The sequence below is a fragment of the Cervus elaphus genome, chromosome 27 (assembly GCF_910594005.1).
Source record: "Cervus elaphus chromosome 27, mCerEla1.1, whole genome shotgun sequence".
Taxonomy (NCBI): Eukaryota; Metazoa; Chordata; class Mammalia; order Artiodactyla; family Cervidae; genus Cervus; species Cervus elaphus.
The window spans coordinates 36123407-36143701 of record NC_057841.1 but is presented as its reverse complement, the minus strand read 5'-3'; the positions used below and the strand labels follow the sequence as shown (position 1 = coordinate 36143701).

Below are 20295 nucleotides of genomic sequence, written 5' to 3'. Positions count from 1 at the left end.
ATTCTTTACCATCTGAGCCACCAGGGAAGCCCTAGAATCAACCCTTAAAGATGAATTCCATCAAACTGTGAGGGCCATGGAGATCCTCAGGGTGGGTTGGCTGCCACCCCTTCTCCCAGAGCAAGGGATTCTACTTAGCACCAGTCTTTACTGTCATTGATGTCCCATTCAACAAAAATCCCCTTCATTTCAACCAAAGGAGCTGGAGGAAAGGCCTAAAGAACTACTGATTTAGAAATTTCCGTGTTTCATGAACTTTCCTTGGGATGCAGCTAGATCTGGACATGTGGTCTGTGGTTCAGAATTGAAGTAGTCTACACTCTCCTTCAAGGTCATGGGCACAGCAACACTTACACAGCATTGTATGAGGACCAGGGACCTGGGGACCAGCACAATTCCCTGTCCCCAGCAGATAGCCCACGTTTTTCTCCGATAGGGATTGAGATAAATTCCATATTATTTAGCAGGTGTATTTTAGTTACCTCCAGATTTCATCACTGATGTATTTGGGGTCTTACAACCTCTCCTTGGGCTGCCTTGCTGGCTCAGGTGGTCCAGAATCTGTCTGCAATTCAGGGCATCCGAGTTTGATCCTTGGGTCTGGAAGATCCCCTGGAGAAGGGTGTGGCTACCCAGTTCAGTATTCATGCCTGGAACATCCCATGAACAGAGGAGCCTGGTGGGCTACAGTCCATGGGCTCACAAACAGTCAGACACGACTGAGCGATAACACTCACTTTTTCACAAACTCTCCTTAGCCTCTGCTGCTTTCTGTGACTGTTTCTAGTGCTATGTATGGGAAGTAGACCCTGGAGTTGTCTCTCCTGACACAGCTGGTGGTGTTCTCTAATACACTGTCTCTTCCTTCTCTTCTGTCTTTTTATTTCTCCCAGCCAATGGTGGTTGCCCCTGTCATTGTGGCTTTTCCTAAACTAGTTCATCTAACCTTCCGCTCTGTATGCCTGATTGCTAAAAGGTCAAAAGAGGAGCTTGATTGCTGAGGGGAGTGTGTTTTCACTGTGACTTTAATTGTAAGTGATTTTAATTGATTGGCTGACTTGCCTGTTTTCATCTTTCACAGAGTTAGTCACTTGGTGCTTGTTGAGTGGGTGTGCATGTGGTGTTATTTGAGTGTGTGTGTATGTGTTTGAGTGTGTGCGTGTGTGTGTGGGTGTGTGTGGGGGGTGGGTGGGTGGGTGTGTGTGTGTAGTGAAGCCCAGTAGTGAAACTTTTGAATAAAGTCGCTGTCTGGCTAACATTTCTTTTAACCAGTTGTCTCTTCTATACTTTATGGGTTTTTGGTATTTTTCAGAATGAAGTAAGAATCATGTTAAATGTGGGGAAGTCAAGTCTCTCCTTGTTTCATGTTGTTCTAAGATATATGAACCCTGGGACTGAAGCAGTATCTGGTCATATAACTATTTATCCATCCTGGGCTAAGGCAGGTGAGTAAATTTTCAAGCTGCTTTCGGATGAAGTGATCTATTAGTGAAACATTTTCTCCAATTTTCACAAAAGTTGATCTCTTCAGAAAACATGAAGACTGTCATGATTGGTACCCTTATGCTCTGTCCTTTGTACCTTTTCTGTCTCTGAATGTCTGCATGTTTAAGTTGTGCTGTTAAATTTGTTACTAACTGTCATTTGAAAAACCAGTACAACAGCCTATGTACCCTGGCTGAACCCCACGGGTTATCACATCACCACAGCTAATTTATACCTCGTTCAGGTAAATTGGGTGTCGCCTTTGTGGAGTTACTTGAGAGGCCTTGGCCTCCTGCCCTAGATTCTCCCACTGTTTCAGGCAAACCAAGTAATTCAAGGAGAAACGGGTGAGGATAGGAATTTTTAAGATGAATGTGGTAGGGACTTCCCTGGTGGTCCAGTGGTTAAAACTCTGTGCTTCCACTGCAGGGGGCAGGGGTTCAATCCCTGATCAGGGAGCTAAGATCCCACATGTGGTGTGGCATGGCCAAAATATAAATAAATAAATAAAATGCTTTAAAAAGGATGAATGTGGCAAAGCATGAAGCCCAAGAGGGCTGTGGAGAGGAGCATGCCAATCTCATTTAGGGGTGAGAGATTCCTGAGGACAGAGGAGAGGCCCAATCAGGGGGCAGGTTTCACCACAGTCAGAGATGAGGCCTGAACATCTGTTCTGCAGGGGATGAGGGCTTCTCTTGGTCCTGGAAACAGATTCCAGGAATATACTAGTATGAATTCCACAGGGACACAAAATGGTACCAGTGGAAATCTAATTTAGGATGGAAATTTAAGCGACTTCATTGAGTATCCACAACAGATTGGGACTTGGGGTAAGAAATGGTGTTCCCAAGTTGTGTCAGTCAAGCTTGTAAGGCTGGGGGTTGATTTGTTGTTGTTGTTTAGTTGCTAAGTCATGTCCGACTCTTTGACCCCATGGACTCTAGCCCATCAGTCTCTTCTGTCCATGAAATTTTCCAGGCAAGAATACTGGAGTGGGTTGCCATTTCCTTCTCCAGGGGATCTTCTCGACCCAGGGATGGAACCCGTGTTTCCTCCATTGGCAGGCAGTTGTTTACCCTTGAGCCACCCGGGAAGCCCAGAGGTTGATTCAGAGTAACTAATAGGAAGAATTGGCAAGCTTGCTTTATTATTTCAAGAATACTTCAGCATCCATTTCCTCACATGGTGAGAATTTTGAGAACTGAAGAAGGCTGAGGAGGAAACAGCTGAGAGGCATAGTAAATTTTCTAAGCACACGGCTGATCTCTGTGGACAAGTCCCAGTCTTCAGACCCCAAACTCTTATGGACCCCCTGCCTTTCTGGTGACAGCGTCATCAGCAGTTTGTTCTCCATTAACTCAAAACAGTCAGAATCCGCTGTGGCTTTTTTTCTTGTGCTTTGGGACACCTTTCCTAAGCCCCCACGTCTGAGTCAGGAGCCCAGTTGTGTATTCTTTAGTGACCTGTGCTGCTTCCCAGGTGGTGCTAGTGGTAAAGAACCCACCTGCCAATGCAGGAGACTTAAGAGACACAGGTTTGATTCTTGGGTCAGGAATATCCCCTAGAGGAGGGCATGGCAACCCATTCTATTATTCTGGCCTGGAAATCCCATGGGCAGAGGAGCCTGGTGGGCTACAGTCCATGGAATCTCAGAAAGTCAGACACGACTGAGCGATTGAGCACACATCAATAGAAATTTTGAAAATTCAATTACATATAAAGAAAAGGAAAAAGTAGTTTAATATCTATGTAATATATTGAATACTTACTATGTGCAACAAACTTTTCTAAGCAGTTTGCATGTCTTCATATATTTACTAAATTTTAAAATGACTCACAATCGCAGCATAGATAGCCACTGCTAATATCTTACCAATATGTTGCTAGTCTGTTTTATACATAGGCATATGCAATTCATGGCTGTTGTTGAAGATAAGATCAGTAAATCTGATCAGTTCATATGATCAGTAAAGCATCTGAAAGTTTCTCAGGTGTAAACTGAATGTTTTAAGTCGAATATATAAAATCAGAACACTGACTGCTCAAAAAATGCCCTAAGCAATTCTTTTCATTTCTGATAGGTGCTGCTCAAAGCAAAGAGATCATATTCCAGCCGAGTAAGGAGCCAGCCTTTGTCACCGTACCTGGAAATGGTTTTGCAGACCCGTTTTCAATTGTACCAGGGACGTGGATTGCTTGTATTAAGGTGGAGGGAGTCCTGCTGGTAAGAGGGGGTTCTGAGTGGTGATTCTTCCCCCCTCTTCGAGATGGTCCATCCATAGTGACCACAGTGAGCTGAAGACAGAAGAATCATAGCTGATTCCCTTTTAGATATAGGAACCTGTGGTGACATTTGTCCTTACAAGGCGTAACAACATATGTTGTTCGGTCGCTAAGTCCTATCTGACTCTTTTGCAATTCCATGAACTGTAGCCTGCCAGGCTCCTCTGTCCATGGGATTTCCCAGGCAAGAATACTGGAGTGGATTGCCAGTCCCTTCTCCAGGGGATTTTCCCAACCCAGGGATCGAACCTGCATCTCCGGCATTGGCAGGCGGTTCTTTACCACTGAGCCATCAGGGAAGCCCAGGCATAATAATATGGGAAACAAAATAGATTTTTATAGTCTTTCAGCCAATCTCTTACAGGCAAAAAAAAAAAAAAAAAGAAAAGAAGATTGAACTCATGAACTTTTAACATTATCAAAATAAATGCAAAACCTTGATGAGCTTATGTCCCAGCCTTTCAGGAATTTCTTTGGGATTCTTCATCATGAATCAGAAGGGTGATAAAAAAGATAACCTCTCTGGGAATCATGCAGAATGAATCCGAAGGAGCTAGAGGAAGAGAAGATGCTAAAATCAGTGCAGTTCTTGGTGGTGAAAAGAGAAGGGAGAGACAAAGAGTCAGTGCCTCTCTGTGACAGGCTTCCTGCCTCCTTCTGCCTTGACTGTGGTGATAGCATCACCAGATTACCTTGGACAAAAAACTCTTTACCAGGGGAAGGGCTGTATCCTTGCACTTTAATAGAATTGCCAGAGAGGCCAGGGATGAAGCCTGCCTTCTCAGAGAGGCCAGGGATGAAGCCTACCTTCTCAGATCTCTGCTTTGATGTCTGCTTTTGCTTATAGCAAGGTCTTTTCAAAACAGTCTTTGGTAGTTCTTGGTTTCATGTGCTCAGAGTGGAAAACGTAAAGCTCTTCCATCTGGCTCAACTCTTGATTGGCTAAAGGAACAGATCTTGGGCATGGTCCCCGCTGTATGGGGCAGGCATGGGGTTAAGGAACTTGCCCCTAGGAACTTGATCCTAGATCCAAATCTAGGATCTTATCAACAGAATGTGAAGGTTTAAGCTGTCCCTGCCTTTCTTGTGCTTAGTAGAAAGCTTTGTTGCTTTACTAAAGTTTAAGAATGTTTCACAGATGTAGAAATGAAGAGGAAAATTCCATAATGGGGACAAAGTTGGACTAATGGAAAGAAGTTCATGATAAAAATTATTACATAGGCATGGAAGATTCTTCATAATGTTCAGCCACTGCAATTGTGTCATAATTCATATGTTATTGTTGTTCAGTTGCTAAGTCATGCCTGACTCGAAAATTCATATGTATGCTTCCATATTATGATCTCATTTTCTCTAGAAATATTTTATTGAGCACGCATTATCAAACTTTACTGTTTTAGAATCTGTGGGACCATAAAGTAATGGGGAAATATAGTGCTTACCAAAGGAAGCTTATTAATAGAACAAAAACCATTTAAAAATTAGTATTGGAGAAATGCAAATCAAAACTATAATAAGGTATCATCTCACACAGGTCAGTATGGCCATCATTAAAAATTTTACAAGTAATAATTGCTGGAGAGAGTGTGGAGAAAAGGGAACCCTCCTACACTGTTGGTGGGGATGTAAATTGGTGCACCCACTATGGAAAACAGTATGGAGAGTCCTTAAAAAACTAAAAATAGAGTAGCTGTGAAAGTGAAAATCTCTCAGTCATATAGACCCCTTGGACTATATTATCCATGAAATTCTCCAGGCCAGAATACTGGAGTGGGTAGCCTTTCCCTTCTCCAGGGGTTCTTCCCAACCCAGGGGCTGAACCCAGGTCTCCTGCATTGCAGGCGAATTCTTTACCAACTGAGCTATCAGGGAAGTCATATGATCCAACAATTTCATTCCTGGGCATGTATCTAGAGAAAACTAATTTGAAAAGATACATGCACCCAAATCTTTATAACAGCATTATTTACAATAGCCAGCACATGGAAGGAACCTAAATGTCCATCGACTGATATATAGATAAGGAAGATGTGGTGTATATATATACAATGGGATACTGTTGCTGCTGCTGCTAAGCTGCTTCAGTCGTGTCCAACTCTGTGTGACCCTATGGACGGCAGCCCACCAGGCTCCTCTGTCCACGGGATTCTCTAGGCAAGAATGCTGGAGTGGGTTGCCATTTCCTTCTCTACAATGGGATACTATTTAGCCATGAAAAGAATGAAATAATGCCATTTTCAGCAACATGGATGGACCTGCTGCTGATGCTGCTGCTAAGTCGCTTCAGTTGTGTCTGATTCTGTGCGACCACATAGATGGTAGCCCACCAGGCTCTCCCATCCCTGGGATTCTCCAGGCAAGAACACTGGAGTGGGTTGCCATTTCCTTCTCCAATGCACAAAAGTCAAAAGTGAAAGTGAAGTTGCTCAGTCGTGTCCAACTCTTAGCGACCCCATGGACTGAAACCTGCCAGGCTCCTCCGTCCATGGGATTTTCCAGGCAAAAGAGTACTGGAGTGGGGTGCCATTGCCTTCTCTGTGGATGGACCTAGAGATTATCATACTAAGTGAAGTAAGTCAGAAAGAGAAAACAAGTACCGTATGGTATCACCCATATGTGAAATTTAAAATATGATGCATATAAACTTGTTTACAAAACAAAAACAAACTCATAGACATTGAAAACAAACTTATGGTCACCAAAAAGGAAAGGGGGGGGGGATAAATTAGGAGTTTAAGATTAGCAGATACAAGCTACAGTGTATAAAATAGATAATCAGATCCTACTGTATAGCACAGGGAACTATATCCTATAATAAATCATAATAGAAAATACATGTATATAACTGAATCACTTTGCTGTACACCAGAAACTAACACAACATTGTAAATTAACTATACTTCAGTCAAAACTTTTAAAAAATTTCATTAAAACCCACTCAGGTATTAAGACCACTGAGCCCCTACTTTTTCTACTTTTTCTCTCCCACACATTCTCTTCTCTGTTATAGACAAATTGAGGGCTGTGAAGAGAGAAAAACCTTATGGCCAGCATACGAGTCTCTCACCATTGTGACAAACATTCCCCCTCCTTCCCTGGGCAGATAGGCAGGGATGCTAGGATGGCAGAAGTCCAGCCTCTGCCCTTTTCTGAAGAGCTGCTTCTCTGAATCCCCACCGTAGGCTCCACTTGGCACCCTCAGTGGAACATGTTCTTCCTCTCCAGTCCCAGGACAGGCAGTGGGCCAGGTTCAAGCTATGATTCACCAGGATCACAAAACATCACTTTTTACATGAAGCCAGGAGAGCGTTGCTCCTGCTGGAGGAATAAAAAGCCAGAATACATTATCTACAACTCTGGATCCTATAGGGATGAAGGCAACCAGCATGACAAAAGAACATCTTTTCAATGGACAGTTTGTTATTATCTTTAGTTCTGAGTTTATTAACAACCCAGAAGAACCGGTAAAACTTCCCTGAACTTTGAAAATAAAAATGTCTGCCTGAAACACTTATCTCTGATGATTAAGAAGTGAAAATGTTAGTCACTCAGTTTTGTCTGACTCTTTGTGACCCCATGGACTATAGCCTGCCAGGCTCCTCTGTCCATGGAATTCTCCAAACATGAATACTGAAATAGGTAGCCATTCCTTTCTCCAGGGGATCTTCTCGACCCAGGGATTGAACCTGGGTCTCCCACATTGCAGGCAGATTCTTTACCATCTGAGCTGCCATAGGTTGCTTGGTGTGTTCTGATGAGTCAGGGGGCAGAAAGAAAAAGCAGTTGATATGGAGAATTTAACTAGAGTGCTTCAGCTCATTATTATTCACTTAGCTAGTATGTGCAGCTGTTTTATCATTAACACTAACCTAGGGCTGCCCTCCTAATGAGTATTCATTGTTTTGGTCTTTATCTCCTAGGACTACCTGGTGCTACTCCCCAGAGACTACTATGAGGCCCCCTCTCTGCAGCTGCCGGTAACGGAGCCGTGTGCCGATGTGGGCCATCCCCAAGAGAAGTTAGTATGGGCAGCAGGTGCATCACCGGGTCCTCTAACTCAGGAGCCTTGGGTTCAAGGATTCTCAATAGCCCTTAGGATCATGACTGCACAGGATGCTCTGGTTAATGACTTAATCGCGGCTTTTCTCTGTAGTAGTGACTGTGTTTCATGTAAGACTCACAGACCACTTTGTATCCCATAGCTAGGGCTTCAGAGTGACTCTCACCCTCTTAAATTAGGAAGTGGTGATGCATGCCTAAGTAATACGCTCAGGGTCATGCATCTAGTGAGGGGAAGAGCTTACAACGAATCTTCGTTTGTGGACCACTGCTTTTCCCATTCCTCATGCAGATGAAAATTTATCACACAGTTCCTGTAGTAAGCACTTAGAGTTTGTTGAAGAGTGATGAGTGAATGAATGAATGCACGGGATGGATAGAAGTCCTGGGGAATGAACTTTGATCCTTTGTGTTATGTTCTCAGTTGTAACTGTTGTATTTTGTTGTTGTTGTTGAAGTTGTTTGCTTTACCAGCATTTGCCAGTAACCCGATTCCCCTGTGCCCTGGCTTGCGAAGCCAGACACTTCCTGCTTGATGGGGAGCCGAGACCCTTGGCAATGAGGCAACCCACCCCCGCACACCCAGTCATGGCGGACCTCAGTGGAAGAGAGGTGAGGCAGCCTTTTTTTGTTTTTCCATCAGATATTTTACCACCTCCCTGTCCTTCTGCTGAAAACCCTTGGCCACAAATGCGTCTCATATTCAGGTAAATCTGGAAGACTTCCCCAGAGGTGTTAATTAAAGGTGTGCTGAGTTCTCTGGTTCAGGCTGGGGTTGGGCAGTCCACCATGCTGAGCCGTGGGAGGGCTAGTCTTCCAGCACTTTCTGTACATGGCAGGCAATATGAACAACCTCAGAATTCTTTCCTTTTGATTCTTTGGACTTACAAGGGGGCGTCATGTTTGCCCTGATTCAGGGCATGATCTCTCTACAAAGCCTCCAGAAATCACACAGCTCACCCTAAAAGGATACAACGCTCACTGACTGCTCATCCCCTCCGGCTAGACGATTCCTAGCTGCTGAGTTCCTTGAGCTCAGATTCTGGAACTGCTACACCCAAAGGCACCTCCTTCCTGGCTCAGAGGACAGGTTACTACAGGTCTTGGCATTGCTTTTCTTCCAGGAGTTCTTTGAGCCTCAAAACAATTTAAGACTGTACAGTTTTAAGATTTGAGTTAGAAGTACTGTGTATCAACAATAAGAACTCATTGCTTCAAAATGAAGACACACACACACAAAAAAACAAAACCTTTCTCTACAGTGTTTCCATTCCTTCCTTTTTACAGTGTTCTCTGTTTTGTACCCTTGAGGAAAACGTTCATCTGGGGGATTAAATCCGTGAAATGAAAATAGATGCAGTATTCTCACTCACCATTTAGATGTGTATCTTTTTGCAAACTACATTCCTAACATTTTCAAGGTAGAAAGCTGTAGGAGTTTAATGGTATTTCTTAAGTTTAGTCTTTATTTTATTTGAGTTTTTATTTTACAACTATTATTTTTACCAAAAAAGTATGTTGTTGTTCAGTCACTAAGTTGTGTCCAACTCTTTGTGACCTCACGGACTAAAGCATGCCAGGCTTCCCTGTCCCCCCACTCTCTCCTGGAGTTTGCTCAAGTTCATTTCCATTGAGTCGGTGATGCTATCTAACCATCTCATCCTCTGCTGCCCTCTTCTCCTTTCTACTTCTTATAATAAGAAAAACAATATGCATGAATATATATGGAATCTATAAAAATGGTACAGATGATCATATTTGTAAAACAGAAAGAGACACAGACATGGAGAACAATCTTATGGACACCAAGAGGGGAAAGGGGGTTAGGGATGAGATGAATTGGGAGATTAGGATTGATATAATTACTTCCCCAGTCGCTCAGCAGTAAAGAATCCACCTGCAATGCAGGAGACTCAGGTTTGATCTCTGGGTGGGAAGATCGCTTGGAAAAGGAAATGGCAACCCACTCCAGTATTCTCGCCTGGGCAATCCCATGAACAGAGGAGCCTGGCGGGCTACAGTCCATGGGGTCACAAAAGAGTCGGACATGACTGAACGACTAAAAAACAACATAGAACAGATAACTAGTGAGAGCCTACTGTATAGCACAGGGAACCCTACTCGGTGCTCTGTGGTGACCTAAATGGAGAGAAATCCAAAAAACAAAAGATAAATGTATTTGTTGTTCAGTCGCTTAGTCGTGTCTGACTTTTTGCAACCCCATGGACTGCAGCACGCCAGGCTTCCCTGTCCTTCACTGTCTTCTGGAGCTTGCTCAAGCTCATATCTATTGAGTCGGTGATGCCATCCAACCATCTCCTTCTCTGTCATCCCCTTCTCCTCCTGCCTTCGACCTTTCCCAGCATCTGGGTCTTTTCTAGTGAGTCAGCTCTTCACATCAGGTGGCCAAAGTATTGGATATATGTATAGGGATAGCTGATTTACTTTGCTGTAGAGTAGAAACTATCATAACAATGTAGAGGAAATATACTTCAATAAAAATTAATTTAAAAGAAAAATATGCATAAGGAAAAACAAAATGATCTTACTTCCTCTCCATTCTAATCTTCAGTCCACTGTCTCTCTCCCTATCCCTGCTGTGTGTGTGTATACAGATGCACATACATGCATACACATATACACAAATATGTGTGTGTGTGTGTACCCCACATAGCAGGGAGGTACCGTTGGGAAGGGCTGATGTCCAGGAAGTAATGCTGATGATTCATCAGAAGCTGTTCCTGCCTCTGACTTAGCCTGGAGCCATAGCTCTGAGCTGTTCTATTTGCATGATGCATGCAACTCAGCCCTGGGCTGTCCAGTTTTATTTAAAAATTGTTCTTTACTGTTTTATCTGAAGGCCTGGAGACTTATGCTGTCTGATTCAGTAGCCACTAGCTCCATGTGGCTATATATATTTTAATTAATGAAACTTAAGTAAAGCTAAAAATTCAGTTCTTCAGTTGCACTAACCACATTGCAAGCTCTCAGTAATCATGTATGTCTAGTGCCCACTGTATTGGACAGCACACATTACAGAATATTTTGCCATCACAGAAAGGTCCATTGCACAGCATTAATAAAGCATTAAGATCACAGTGCTAAAAGTCAGAGACTAACAGAGTTTGTTGTTGTTGTTTAGTAGCTAGAGTTGGACTCTTTGCGACCCCATGGATTGTAGTCCACCGGGTGCCTCTGTCCATGGAATTTCCCAGGCAAGAATACTGGAGTGGGTTGCCATTTCCTTCTTCAGGGGATCTTCCCAACCCAGGGACTGATCCTGTATTGGCAGTCCAGTTCTCTACTGCTTAGTCACCAGGGAAGTCCAACAGAGTTAGCGAAGGTCTTAGGAGTCATCTGATCTGTCTTCCTGGAAAAAATTCTTTCTACATTATCCTTGTCAGATATTGATTCATTTAGCCTCTGTTGAATAGTTGAATTGATGGGGGACTCACTGCTTTTAGAGGTAGCCTAATCCAACATCTGTGGTACCCTTTTAACCCAGAAACTTCTCTGGGAAACTTTGCTGAGTTATTCCTTTGATAAGTTATTTCTTTATCTTTAGCCCACCTTTTCAATATCCTTATCTTGTTTTATGATTTGAGAGATTTCTTAGATTTTTCTCTTCCAATTCCAACCACAACAGCAACCTCAACCTCAACCCAAACCTACACACACACACACACACACGTCTCATCTTTCTTTGGTTTGTTCAGTTAGTTAACATCCAATTATATTCTAGCTTCCAAATTTTTCATGTCTCTGGTCTGTTATTTTCCTCTTCTCTATTCTCTTTTCTTTGTGGGTTTATGATTCAAAAAATATTTCCCCTTATTTTTGTGGATTTTTGAGAGCGAGGGTCAGTAAATAGGTGTGCTACATCCTATATGTTTAACCAGAAGTTCCAGGATGTACTTTGTTTGTGATTTTCTGAAGTTTCATTTTGATGTGTTTAGGTGCAGATTTATTTTTATTATTTTAGTACTCAAAGTGCAATTTCATGTGAAGAGTCATGTCTTTTATACTGAGAATTTTTCAGATAGTATCTCTACAGATATTGCTTTGCTCCAAATCCTTTCATCTTCTTTTCTGAAAGTCAGACTGGAAGAATGTTGGAGCCTCTCAATCTGTCTCTAACCTGCTCTTTCATATTTGTATGTTTCTTTGGCTCTTTACACTGCTTTCTGAGTGACTTCCTCAAGACTCTGTTAGAATCCATGAATGTTCTAGTTCACCATCTCTAGTCTAGATTTTATTCAGCCTCCCAATTCCATGTAACATGTACTTTTCATCTCAAAAGATTTCTTACTAGCTCTTTCTTATATTTACTTTTTTCTTGTTTCTCCTCTGCCAATTTTTATTTCATAATTTCATTTACTTTTTAAAGAGGAGTTATTCCATTAATCTTTTTTAGTTTCTCAACATCCTTGGAGCAAGGTGTAGTTTAGGATTCAGAATTTTTATTTAAAATTTTAAAAAGATAAGATTGTACACACACACATAACCTCTATAGTGGGTTCTGGAACAGTACCTTGTAGTCAGACAGGTTAAAATTTTTCCAGTGAAAAGCATGAATAGACACACCAAGGGAGGTACACGAAGACTATATATATGGAGTTAGTTCAGGTCAGATTTTACCACCAAGTGATGACCGGTTAGAGTTAGGTTAGGTTTTGTAACCAAACACGTTTGAAAACAAGTTTTCCTTTTCAGACTTTTGGGGTTCTGGATTAGGGACCAGTGTACTTATTTTAAAACTTCTCCAGACTTTCATAAAGTTTATTTCATCTTGAGGTAAACTCATCTTCACTTGACGATATATTATTGCCTATATTTTTTTTTAAAAAAGAGAAAAATTCTTTTTTTCCTAAATATTTATGTATTTATTGGCTGTGCTGGGTCTTAGCTACCACATGTGGGATCTGGTTCCCTGACCAGGGATCAAACCCAACCCCCCACATTGGGAGCGTGAGGTCTTAGCCACTGGACTACCCGGGAAGTCCCCTTGACTGTTCTTCTTAATGTTAGATTTCTTTATGTTGTGAAGTCTCATTTTGTTTGCTCACTGGCTTACTTTGAATAAGAGGTTTCTATCTTCTCCATCTTTCCCTACATCCATCTCAGTTTGGCTTGTCTGTCTGGGTCTCTGTACCCTTAGCCCAGAGCCAGGCATAACAATGTGCCAACATCTCTTATTGTGGTCCTGGGAATAGTACAGATTCAGACACTGAGCCCGTGCGTGCTTAACTCAGTTCTTGGTCCTGGGCCTCATCTTTGATCTTTGTTTTCCATATCCCACCATTTTTTATAAAGCTGAAACCCAGATGGCAGGTTTTCAGTGATTTTTTTTTTCTTCAGCTTTTCATGATGTGAAGGAACCTTCATCCTTTGGCTTCAAAAAATGAGCCTGGATCTGGCCCCTGTCTCATCTGAAGCATTTTTAGTTCTCTTTACTCTGCATATTCTGAACTGCTGGCCCACACAGCCTGCTTCCGGCCTGAAGAACAACAAGCCTGTGACTTCAGCGCTGGTGCCATTTCAAGTTTTTCTTTTACTTATATTCCATCATCTGTCTCCTTTTAATCCCAAACTTCTTTTGTTGTTGTTGTTGTTGTTTTACTATTAAAACATTATTTGGTGGCTCAGGTGGTAAAGAATCTGCCTGTGATGCGGGAGACCTGGGTTCAGTCCCTGGGACGGGAAGATCCCCTGGAGAGGGACATGGCAATCCCCTCTGGGGTTCTTGCCTGGAGAATTCCATGGACAGAGGAGCCGGGTGGGCTACAGTCACGACTGTAGGGTTGCAAAACAAAACAAAAAAATCCTTTTTTACAACTAATACACACCCATAGTTGCTGTCTCTTGGAGAAGGGGTACAGCAAATATGAATTCCTGTGCCGTCTGAACTGGAAGTCATCCCACATTTAAAAAATGCTAAGTTCTGTCCTATTTTTGCTTCCCTGATAGCTCTGTTGGTAAAGAATCTGCCTGCAATGCAGGAGACCCTGGTTTGATTCCTGAGTCGGGAAGATCCCCTAGAGAAGAGAACAGCTACCCACTCCAGTATTCTGGCCTGGAGAATTCCAGGGACTATAAAGAGTCAGACACAACTGAGTGACTTTCACTTTCATCCTGTTTTTATGAAAACCCTACTTCCCCTTCCCACAATCCTTCAACCACTGCTCCATAACTCTCTGTCCCTTCAAAACCAAGAATTGTCTAGATTCACAATTTCTAATTCTTTACTTTCCATTCATTCCTCAACCCACACCAGTCTGACTTTCACCTCCCAGTCCCATTAATTTTTTTTGGTGGTGGGGGGCAGGATTTCCAGTGATTGTGTTAATGTTGCTCTGCTAAGTCCAATGGATATTTTCCAGTCTTCATCTATTCAGCTTCTCAGCAGCTTTCAATACTTGTTGAATACGCCTTCCATTTAAAAACAGTCTTTTTGCCTTGAATTTAAAAGCAGAATTTAAATTCCAGAATTTAAGAGCAGACTGGGTCTCGTTGTACCTCTCTGGCTGCTTCCTCAAACTATCATTTGTAGGCTTGTCCTCCTATGTCTAGGCATTAAATGTTAGAATTTATTGAGGTTCAGCCTTAGCCCTTGTCTTTTTACACTGTAGTCCCCACCTAAGCAGTGTCTGTTGTGTTAGCTACCAGTCTACACAGATGATTCTCAAATTGGTATGTCCAGTCACACCTCCCATTTTATATACAGAGTAGCACAGCCCACTTCCTTCATGACATTACCTCTTAGATATCTCAGTTGTTGTTGTTGTTGAGTCACCCAACTGAACAACACCCGTGTTCAGCTCTTTGAGACCCCATGGACTGCAGCACGCCAGGCCTCCCTGTCCATCACCATCTCCCAAATTTTGCCCAAGTTTATATTCATTGCATTGGTGATGCCATCCAGCCATCTCATCCTCTGACACCCTCTTCTCCTGCCCTCAGTCTTTCCCAGCATCAGGGACTTTTCCAATGAATCATCTATTCACATCACATGACCAAAACACTGGCGCTTCAGCTTCAGTATCAGTCCTTCCGGTGAATAGTCAGGGTTGACCTCCCTTAAGATTGACTGGTATGATCTCCTTGCTGTCCAAGGGGCTTTCAGGAGTCTTTTCCAGCACCATATTTTGAAGGGACATTCTTTGATAAATCTGCCTTCTTTATGGTCTAGCTCTCACAACTATACGTGACAACTGGGAAGACCATAGCCTTGACTATAGAGACCTTTGTCGGCAGAGTAACATCTCTGCTTTTCAACACACTGTTTAGGTTTGTCATCCCAGAGGGATCTCAAATTCCATTTAAGAGTTCCTTAAGTAAATGGCTTCACCATCCATGTAAATACACAAACCCAGGCCCTGGAGATCCAGTGGTTAAGACTTACCTAGTCTTAAGACTTATCTCCTACATTGGCAAGAAGATACTTTATACTGCACCACCTAGGAAGCCTTCAAAGATAATAACTGATAAATAGCAACAGTAGGGTTTCTGTTTTCTATCATTTGCATCTTTTGTCTGATGCCTCAAAACCCATTTCTATCATCAGATATATTCAAAACCCTACCAAGTCTTCCAAAAGCCAACCCATATGGCTTGGAGTAGGAAGAGTAATAGAAATTTATAATAGAGTGCTATGATAGACCTGGAAGCCAATAATAACTCCTGGGAGAAAGCTCATCATTGGCCTTGTGTGTTTCGTGGTGGGGTGAAGACAGACAAGCCCTCATTTGGAGATCCCAGGGGAGAGATTTTGGTAATTACCTCTCCATGTGGACCAGTGGCAGCATCATATTTCACCGTATAACGAGTGGGAAAGTGGTGTAGGTAATCTACATTTTCTCCTGGAGGGAAGTCTTTCTATAATTTAAGTGATACAAAAATCACTGTGAAAAATAAGCAGGTGTGAGGTTCAGAGCTGTGTGGAAGGAACAGCAGATGTGAATTTCCTGAAGACCAGAGGCAGGAGGATTTTAATTAAGTGTGGTGAAGCTTGACAGGCCCTGAGCTTAAGGGGCTGAAGTGGGTTAAACTGCCTAAGGAATGTAGTTCTGATACTGACTCGGGAATTAAATGAGCACCACATTTTGATCTAGTGATTCTAATTCCACTTCTAGGACTCTTACAGAAATACTAGCAAAAGGGTATAGATCCTGAGATAGATGTAAATGGGCTTCCCTGGTAGCTCAGATGGTAAAGAATCCACCTGCAATGCACGAGACCTGAGTTTGGTACCTAGGTCAGGAAGATTCCCTGGAGAAGAGAATGGCACCCCATTCCAGTATTCTTGCCTAGAGAATCACATGGACAGAGGAGCCTGGTGGGCTACAGTCCATGGGGTCGCAAAGTGTCAGACATGACTGAGCGCCTAACACTTTCCCTTTCTTCCACAGATATATAGATATATAGAGATATAGATAAATGATAATATAGCCTTATATGTTTTAGGAAAAATTAGAGCTAACCTAAATGTCTATCAGTAGGGGATTAGTTAAATAAATGATTTTACGTTTTGTACTGTGGAATAGGAGGAAGGGCAGACCTTAGAAGAGTGAAGTATGTTTGTGTGGCACACTGCATACTACTGAGTTAAAAAAAAAAGTTATGACAAAAAGCAGTAACCACAGGTACAACCATCACTGTTTATACAGTGCGTGTATGTGTGCGTGTGTTAGTCGCTCAGTCGTGTCCGACTCTTTGCCACCCCATGGACTGTAGTCCGCTAGGTTCTTCTGTCCATGGGATTCTCCAGGCAGGAATACTGAAGTGGGTAGCCATTTCCTTCTGCGGGAGATCTTCCCAATCTAGGGATGGAACTCAGGTCTCCTGCATTACAGACAGATTTTTTTTTTACCATCTGAGCCACCAGGGAAGCCCCTTATACAGGGCTTACAACAGGCCAGATACAGTTCGAAGAGCTAATCCCATATTAATTCACTTAATCCTCATAATCTTAAGAGGTGGGCACTATGTTATCCTTATTTTTACGCAGGAGGATACTGAGACATACAGATGTTGAGTAACTTGCTCCAGGACACACAGCTGGAAGCAGTGTGATTCCAGACTCCAGGCTCCTAGCCTCTAGGTGATGCCAGGGCTGGGCATGCTTCTTCTGTAAAGAACCAGATAGTGAATATTTTCAGCTTTGTAGCCCATCGACGCATACTTCCATTCCTTTTATCTCCCACTGGAAATTCCTTTTTACTTCAGGTTTTAGAGTATCTTTGGCTTTGAGAAACAAGGCAAATATATGGGTAATAATATATGGGTCCAGCTGCTCACCGCTCAAAAGCCATCAAAGAGGCCAGGATGGTGGAAAAAGAAAGTGCTTTATGTTGCATGCTGGCAGCAGCAGGAGGGGCAGGGGGAACAGACTCCTGTCTGTAAGCCGGCTCCTCCCACTGACCATGAGTGGTCCAGAGCTTTCATAGACAGAGGGAGGGGGCTACATGCAGAAATCACGCACTCAGCCCTGACAGTCAGCTTGAAACTGGTCACTGGCGATCTGACCAGTGTCTTCTTGATTGTGTTAATAGATTTAATATGCAGTTCCAGGGTCAATTTGTTTTAATTTCTGGAGGCCAGTTCTTGCAGTTGTGGCATCTCATGTCATGACTGCGGTCTGGTTATCGTGTACTTCACTTCTTCACTTGGTGAGGATTTCAATATCTTATAAGACAGCTCACAGGATATAGCTCAGGATATTACCTATAGCCCTTGAGAAGGAACTAAAAGTCCTTGACTATGTGTAATGACTCCATTATGGTTATTTGGTCTCCTTTGACTGTTTTCCATCATTTCTGCATTTTCTCACTTCTCTCTGATTAAACATATTCTTTGGCTAAAGTTTTTCCACAGACAAAGGACAAGCAGAGGACGTGGTTGGGAGGAAGGATCATAGAGTCCTGCTCCGTTTCAGTAGTAGGAGCAGAGACCCCTATTAGTAGGGTCACCAGATTTAGACAATAAAAATACCAGATGCCCCCATTTAGTTTGAATTGTAGTTGAACTATAATTATGTATTGTTTATCTGAATCTCAAACTTAACAGAGCAGCCTGTATTTTATTGGGGATCCCTGCCTGCAGGACCACATTTCTTACTGAGTGCTCCGTCACTTAGTCGTGTCCAACTCTTGGCTGCCCCGTGGACTGTAGCCCACCAAGCTGCTCTGTCCATGGGATTTTCCAGGCAAGAATACTGGAGTGGGTTGCCATTTCCTATTCCGGGGATCTTCCTGACCCAGGGATCGAAAAGATCCTGTGTTTCTGGCGTCTTCTGCATTGGCAGGCGGATTCTTTACCACTAGCACCACCCGGGAAGCACCATGTTTCTTACTGTGATGGCATATAAAACTCCTCCCAGGGGTCCGCTCAGCCCCAGTTTCGCTGTTGCCTGTGGAGACGCATCCAGTGCATCTCACATCTCCGACATCTCGGGCTCTTTGACAGGTGGAGCTGCACCTGCGGCTGTGGGTCCCACGGGTCGGCCGATACGTCATCATGGTCGAGTACGCCTCGGAAGCAGAGCAGCTGTCTGAGGCCGCAGTGCACGTGCAGAGCCCCGGGGCTGACCTGGCAGGCCGGGTGGACATCTACAGCTGCAAGTACAGGTAAGTGTCCTGCCCTGGGGGCGTCCGCTCTAACTGAACAGGCAGGAGGTCAGCCGTGGGAACTTTGGTTTTTATCTGACTTGGGAAATTGTTCCCTTTTTGAGGCTGAGCTTGAGAACCAGCAGGGGATGAGTTATGCGATCCAGCATCACCCCTGGTGTGCTATTGGAAGGCTTCTCTGTAGGCAGCGCCTTAAAAATCTTGTGTTTTCTAGAAAAGCTGCATGTTCTACTTAGCATTTTGGCTCAGATTCACAAGAAGCAGGGGCTTCCCTGGTGGCTCAGACAGTGAAGAATCTGCCTGCAAAGCAGAACACCCAGGTTTGATCCCTGAGTCAGGAAGATTCCCTGGAAAAGGGGATAGGCTACCCACCCCAGTATTCTGCCTGGAGAATCCAATGGACAGAGAAGCCTGGCGGGCTATAGTCCATGGAGTCACAGAGTCAGACAACTGAGTAACTAACACACTCACACCCACAAGAAGCAGCACAGTCTTTTTGTTTTATTCTGTCGCCCCCATGGCAGGCACTGAACCCAGGGCCTTTCTCTCAAACATGGTGTAGAGTTCATGGGTGCCTGGCACATTCTCCATTACTCCTGCATTCGTAACATGCCATTAAGAACTGGGAGTTATTAATGTTTGACGAGCATCATGTGAAAAATAATTTGACAGAGGAATCTCAAATTCACCCTGATGAAGTTCGTCTTTTCCAAAAGCTCTGACAAGGATTTATTGAAAATCGTTTTCTTTGCATAATGACTCAAGATGTATGCAGATGTTCAGAGTATTCTTTGATTAGAGAATCAATGCAAAGTATGTTTCCCCATGGAATTAATTGTAGAATAAATAGCACTGGAAGGCAGAGTCTCCTGAGAAAGCAGGTGGGGAACTACAGTGTGCATGCTGTTTAATCATTTCAGCTGTGTCCATCTCTTTGCGACCCTAGACTGTAGCCCACCAGGCTCCTCTGTCCATGGGATTCTCTAGGCAAGAATACTGGAGTGGATTGCTGTTCCCTTCTCCAGGGGATCTTCCCAACCCAGGGGTCAAACCCACGATTCTTAGATCTCCTGCATTGGCAAGTGGATTCTTCAACACTAGTGCCACCTAGGAAGCCCTTACTGTGAGCCCTCCCAATTCTCCACTCAGACTTTGAACGTGTTGTGACCTCTGCACTCACATGCCTTGTGTCAAACCCAAGATGACTTGAGGAATTGGACACTCTTTCTGTATTGCAAAGAAAAGAACTTAGGAAAAGTGTCACTTTTGGTAGCTTAGAATGGAAAATTTTATGAGACTTGAAATGGTTATTAAATGAATATCACACGCTCGGCAACCCTAAAAAATTAACTGTGAAGGCTTCTTTTCAAAATCTTAAAAAAAATCTCATCTTTCCTTTTCTCTGGGATGATGATTAAAAAAAAACACAAAGAATGTAATTATATTTGCATTTTTAATAGGAGTACCAGATGGCCCAGCAGAGTTCCTCCAGAATATTCTGTCATTATATGAAAATACTAGTTTCATCTCTAGGTGAGATTAGCAACCACCAGGATGTACATTTCCAGATGGGTGGTTCACCTCGCTATTGGAATCTGGGAGACTGTCACCCATGTGACCTGGGGTAGGACTTCTACATAACCTGTCCATCCAAACCCACCCTCCAGTTCAGTTCTCTGACCCCTTCTGCCTTCCAGATCAGGGTTTGACTCCTGCTCCACTGGGTACAAAGTGGAGTTGGCTCAGGACAGGAAGAAACCTTCCTTATGACCTTTGTGACTCTTGACTATCTCAGGAGAGGCTGAGACATCTACGCCAAGCAGAGGAGTGATTTCAAAACTGA

General features: G+C 43.2%; 1 protein-coding gene across 2 annotated transcripts in view; it reads left to right on the top strand.

The window, feature by feature from the left end:
• LAMA3 (laminin subunit alpha 3) overlaps positions 1-20295 on the top strand; it is a 250418-nt gene that overhangs the window by 110039 nt on the left and 120084 nt on the right. For both annotated transcript variants that reach the window (XM_043889262.1, XM_043889260.1), the window contains 5 exons: positions 1313-1445; positions 3567-3709; positions 7689-7786; positions 8286-8439; positions 18292-18452. In XM_043889262.1, the coding sequence (XP_043745197.1) occupies positions 1313-1445; positions 3567-3709; positions 7689-7786; positions 8286-8439; positions 18292-18452 (689 nt within the window). The remainder of the gene's footprint in view (positions 1-1312; positions 1446-3566; positions 3710-7688; positions 7787-8285; positions 8440-18291; positions 18453-20295) is intronic.